The sequence below is a fragment of the Hemitrygon akajei genome, chromosome 22 (assembly GCF_048418815.1).
Source record: "Hemitrygon akajei chromosome 22, sHemAka1.3, whole genome shotgun sequence".
NCBI classification, from domain to species: Eukaryota; Metazoa; Chordata; class Chondrichthyes; order Myliobatiformes; family Dasyatidae; genus Hemitrygon; species Hemitrygon akajei.
Window position 1 is genome coordinate 45,731,766 of NC_133145.1, and position 6,268 is coordinate 45,738,033.

General features: G+C 40.8%; 1 protein-coding gene across 1 annotated transcript in view; it reads left to right on the forward strand.

Moving 5' to 3' along the window:
• fscn2b (fascin actin-bundling protein 2b, retinal) overlaps window positions 1-5,980 on the forward strand; it is a 42,707-nt gene extending 36,727 nt beyond the window's left edge. Inside the window, exons 4-5 of the mRNA XM_073026136.1 lie at window positions 243-410; window positions 3,534-5,980. Coding sequence (XP_072882237.1) covers window positions 243-410; window positions 3,534-3,739 — 374 coding nt within the window. The 3' untranslated portion in view covers window positions 3,740-5,980. The remainder of the gene's footprint in view (window positions 1-242; window positions 411-3,533) is intronic.
• The last annotated feature ends 288 nt before the right edge of the window (window positions 5,981-6,268 follow it).

A 6,268-nucleotide genomic window follows, 5' to 3' on the forward strand; every position in this document is an offset into this window, starting at 1 on the left:
ACAATAATTAATGCTGATATTGTTTAAAAACACTTAAAACAGAGGAAATTCAAATGTAAGTCAATCTGTTTATTGATGGTTAACTGCATAGTTTTGAAACCTCCTACAATTCTGCTTAAGTTAGGTGGTTGATGAAAAGTTCAAATGGTAATGTAGCCAATGAGGCTGTATCTCTCAGAATGACTAATAGTATTTCACTGCAAAACTGTAGACCAATAATTTTGTCTATTCTGCGGCATTAGGCGAAGATGAAGAGTTTACGTTGAGACTGATTAATAGACCTATCCTGGTACTACGAGGAGATCATGGATTTGTCTCTTACCACAAAGGTTCTAGCACGCTTGATGCCAATCGATCAGCTTATGACATCTTTCAGCTTGAGTTTGAAAATGGAGCCTATCACATTAAAGGTGAGCACCTGGATTCTGTGAGAATGCTTTTGGATAAATTTCAAGTTCTGCCTGCAGCTTAAAATTTGACTAAAAGTGTCGGGTTTTCAGTGGAAGAATATGCTTGCTTTTTAACTACGATCCCAAACAAATTTTCTGAGTTTCAAGCTAAGATCAAATTGTTATAGAAACATAGAAACATAGAAAATAGGTGCAGGAGTAGGCCATTTGGCCCTTCGAGCCTGCACCGCCATTCAGTATGATCATGGCTGATCATCCAACTCAGAACCCTGTACCTGCTTTCTCTCCATACCCCCTGATCCCTTTAGCCACAAGGGCCATATCTAACTTCCTCTTAAATATAGCCAATGAACTGGCCTCAACTGTTTCCTGTGGCAGAGAATTCCACAGATTCACCACTCTCTGTGTGAAGAAATTTTTCCTCATCTCGGTCTTAAAAGGCTTCCCCTTTATCCTTAAACTGTGACTCCTCATTTTGGACTTCCCCAACATCGGAAACAATCTTCCTGCATCTAGCCTGTCCAATCCCTTTAGAATTTTATTCGTTTCAATAAGATCCCCCCTCAATCTTCTAAATTCCAGTGAGTATAAGCCTAGTCAATCCAGTCTTTCTTCATATGGAAGTCCTGCCATCCCAGGAATCAATCTGGTGAACCTTCTCTGTACTCCCTCTATGGCAAAAATGTCTTTCCTCAGATTAGGGGACCAAAACTGCACACAATATTCTAGGTGCAGTCTCACCAAGGCCTTGTACAACTGCAGTAGAACCTCCCTGCTCCTGTACTCAAATCCTTTTGCTATGAATGCCGACATACCATTTGCCTATTTCACCGCCTGCTGTACCTGCATGCCCACCTTCAATGACTGGTGTACAATGAATCTCCCCTTTTCCTAATCAGCCACCATTCAGATAATATCTAATTAGCATTTTAAACTGACAGTGTAGATCCTGAAATACATTTTCAGGCAGTGCAGCATCAGAATCAGATTTATTGTTACTGACTTGGATGAGGTGATGTTTGTTATTTTGCAGCAGCAACACATTGCAAACACAAGACATTTGCATTTTACCAGTTGCATCACTGTCTGCTGTGGAAGCACCATTGCATAGGATCAGAAAGAGTTGCAGAGCGTTGTAGACTCTACCAGATCCATCGTCAGGCTAGTCCTCCTCACATCTTCAAAATGCAATGCCTCACAAAAGGGCCATCCATTATTAAGGGCTGTCACCATCCAGGACATGTCCTCTTCTCATTACTACCATCAGGGAGAAGGTACGGGAGCCTGAATGTTTTAGGAGTAGTCCTTACCCTCTGTTGTTAGATTTCTGAACGTTCCAGCAACACTCCTTTACTATTCTGCTATCTTTTTCCACTACTTATTATTTATTTTTCTTGTAATTTACAGTAACTTTTTATGTATTTGGTTTTTATTTAGCAATACAGCACGGAGTAGGCCTTACGGCCCTTCAAGCTGTACTGCCCCAGCAACCCCAATTTAACCCTAACCAAATGACAGGACAATTTCCAGTGGGTAGTTAACCTGCATGGTATGCCTTTGAACAGGGAACAAACCAGATCTTCCAGGGAAAATACGCACATACAGAGACTCCAGTATCGAACTCCAAACCTTAATGCCCTAAGTTGTAATAGTGTAATGTTAACCGCTACTCTACTGTGGCAACAGTGGAGTTCTGTACCGCACTGTACTGCTTTCACAAAACAACACTTCAACATTATGTATGTCAGTGATAATAAACTCTATTCTCATTCTGAGTTTTCATGTGTGATGGTTAGCATTCAGTCCTCGGCCAATAACAGATCAGTCAGTTACATACCTCAGAGCTGCTTGGGACACCATACTCTGTACAATCTGCTGCCACATTGACCTGCTGAACACTTGCCGATGTACCTTTGGGCAGGAAGTAAAAGACATTGTATCTGATATTCTTGATATTCATGACATCCGAACGTGAAATAAAGCAGGAAAGTATTGGTAACAATCAGTAGTTCTAGCAGCGTCAGTGTTTGAGGTCAAAGGCTATCCCTCGGACTCTTAAACCTGATCTTTCCACAGATGTAGGCTGACCTGAATGTTTTACCATTTCTGTTTTACGTCTTCTGTTGTTTTTTATTTTTGATTATCATATGCAAGCATGAGTTGCTCTTTGTGGAATATGGATTAATTGCAGCAATTACAGTAATATAGCTATTAAATCCATGTGAAGTTCTGTGTCCAAAGAGGGTTCCTGACTAAATGAAAATCTAAAACCCAAACAGTTAGAAATATTCCAGGTTTTTGACAACTTTGGGCAGCTAAGGCAGGTTTTGAAGTTTAGCTGAGTATTAATATTGTTTTTTAGTAATTTTGTGGATGGTGCTTGCTCTGACCATCCCATGTTATGGTGCTTACCCGCAGAAGGACTGTCAGCAGGCAGAGCTTTTCTGCTGAGGGCAAAGTCAGTTCTATTCAACAAGTACCCTTGTGAGATCCAATCTGGTTAACGGAGGGTTTAGTGCATAAGACAGGTGAGAGAATGTTTCTCTTCAGATGCAGACCAGCTAATAAGGTTGATGATCTTTCATCAGAAGTGGGAGGTGTTGGAGATAAGTAGTAAACACGGGAGATCCAGCAGATGCCAGAAATCTGGAAAAGACACACAATGCTGGAGGAACTCAGTAGGCCAGGCAGCGTCTATGGAAATGAACAAACAAATTATGTTTCGGGCTGAGACACTTCATCAGGACTAAGAAGGAAGGGGGTAGAATGAAAAGGAGGGGGGAGATAAATAGGTTTTATTGTTTGTTATGCAATCATCTCTAAACATTCCACCCAATTTTACATTCCAGCTAAAGAAGTCCAAGGATTTTCTTGTCTAGGCTGATGAAAAGGCTTGGGTGAAGCACTAGGAGACCTTGAAGATACACCAATGACAGATGTTAAAAGCGGAAAATGAATGTTAACTTTTTGATTAGAGATATGCCTCCTTGTTTCAATAAATTGCTGGAGGGAAAAAATTCACAGTGAGCCACGAGACTTACAATGTTGTGAAGAGTGAAGTGCTGGCTATGTGTGGTTGGTTCCGTCCCATCACAAATTTAAACTAATGTTCTTTCTCCATAGGCTCTGATGGCAAGTTCTGGTATGTATCCAGTACTGGGACAATCTGCACTGACAGCATCATTCCTGAAGACTTTTACTTAGAATTCAGAGATCACGGTCGACTGGCTATCAAAGGAAAGAGTGGAAAATATCTGCGTGGAAACCAAGCAGGCACTCTTAAGGCAGATGCAGATGAAGTGGACAGTTCCTCACTATGGGAATATTAACGGACAGATTCCATCTCAGTAGACCATGTGACTAACTTGTAGATCTATTCCTTATGCATGATCTCACAGATACGTAGAGCAAAATTTGGAGGACTATCTGCAGAAATTATTATTAACTGTAATTTAGGCTCTTTGTTAAGAATCCACCCTTTCAATTTGTAATCTGACCTATGGCACCCCTTTAAAACTCGCTATATAAGCATTGGCTGATATCCAGTACTTGACATTGTAGTCTCATTCTAGGACAGAAGTATGTTGTCCCTCTTTCTGCCTCATCAGTCCATGACCTCCTACATTGTCACAATGAGGTCACTTTCAGGATAGAGGTGCAGCACCTCATTCCATCTGGGTAGCCTCCAACCTGACGGCATGAATATCAATTTCTCTAACTTTCCCCTTACCCCTCCTCCTTTTCCATTCCCCATTCTGGCTCCCTTCTTACCATTTCTCTGCCCCTCAGCTGTCTATAACCTCCCTCTGTTGCCTGTCCTCCTTCCCTTTTTTCCCATGGTCCACTCTCCTCTTCTATCAGATTCCTCCTTCTTCAGACTTTCGTCTCTTCCACCTATCACCTGTCAGCTTCTCGCCTCATCTCCCCCCCCCCTCTCCCAGCTACCTACCTTCCCCCTCGCCTGGTTTCACCTTTCACCTTCCAGCTTGTACTCCTTCCCCTTCCCCACTTCTTATTCTGGCATCTTCTCTTTTCCTTTCTAGTCCTGGTGAAGGATCTCGGCCTGAAACCTCAGCCCTTTGTTCCTCTCCATAAGATGCTGCCTGACCTGCTGAAATCCGAATCTCCGGATTTCCAGCATCTGCAGAATCTCTTGTGTTCAGGAATAAGTTGTGCATTGTCCTGTGGGCTTCAGTTTTTAGCATTTAAAACTGGAGAAATATTTCGTCAAACTCGTACTAGTTAGGTGCTAACTGAAAATTTTGCACAGGAAGTTTTATTTGAGCCTTGATTAGATAGCATGTACCCCCACTAGTATCACACAGAATCGGGGAGCAAGGAATAAGCAATTGTATATATGTGAATATCAGGCTCAACTATAATGCTTACACAATCAATCATGTCTTGTGGTAAGTAACCACATCAGTGAGGCACAGTAGAACACCCTATGTCCTTAAAACCACCCCTCATTTTGGTCTCCAAATAGTAAGATGTTGAAGTCCTGGCACATAGCTCTAACTCATTATGTCTCACATCCTGTCCCATTACCCCATCTCATTTCACTGAGTTAGAAAATAGGTCGTCTGATTGCAATGACTAACGCCATGGGCAATCAGATGACTCAAAGTATGACCTCTGATTATACTAGAAAGGTTTCTCCCTCGTATGTGAATAATTTTCCTTGGGCTTTGTACATTTGTATTTTAATTCGATATATAGATTGTTCCCATAGTGTATCTAGTATGGTTCACACAAAACACTGGTGGAAATCAGTAGGTCAAAGTCTATTCTTCTCCGTAGATGCTGCCTGAGTTACTGAGTTCCTCCAGTAGTGTGTATGTGTTGCTCTGGATTTCCAGCACCTGCGGAATTTCTTGTGTCTAGTATGATTCACTTGGTGACACAGATAGCTTTGCAAACAGGCCTATATTGTCTGTATAGGGGTATTTATGTTTTTTTTATTTAGTGCATATAATTGTTATCATTAAGCCCCTCTTATTTTAGTTAATTAATACAGTGTAATCCTGTGGAAATTGAAGTTTTATGGCTTTAATTTTGGAACAATTTGGAACACAAAACTACATTTTTAACTATATTTATAATAAAAGAGCAACAATGTGGTGACAGTCTTAACAAAGTGACTGAGGGATTCCGTGGATCATTTTAATGGGTTTTCAACATGTACCTAAAGGTTGATATGTTGAGAAGTACCCTGCCAGCGTATTGCGCTCGTAGCTGGGTACAATCTGCACTGGCTCCACTGACGCTTTGCTCATTAAGTTTAAGCATTCTGACTTTTTTTCCTCATAAATAAGTAACAGCAGATTTTTGGGGTACCAGAATCTTTAATTTACAATGTTCCAAAGTGCAGGAATTTGATGCTGGGCCACATCAAAGTTCAAAGTAAATTTGTTATCAAAGTACATATATATCACCATATGCTACCTTGGATTCATTTTCTTGCAGGCATTCACAGTAGAACAAACAAATAAAATAGCCAATGAAAAACTATACACAAAGACAAACACATGATATACAAAAGGAGCCAAGTTGTGCAAATAAAAATATAATAAATTAGTAAGTGATACTGAGATCTTGCGTGATTGAGTCCTTGAAAGTTAGGCCATAGGTTGTGGAATCAGTTCAGATATTTGGGCAGTTGTCGGGAAACATGGTTAAGGAGGTATGTGTAAGGAGGAAAGAGAGATGGAGAGGTGAAGAGATTTGAGAAAAGAGTTCCAGAGTTTGCAACTTGGGCAATAAAGGCATGCTCATTTATGGTGTGGTGATCACATTCAAGCTGCCTCAAGGCTCTCAATATTCCCTCTATAGCACACAAATGAATTTAAACTGTACAC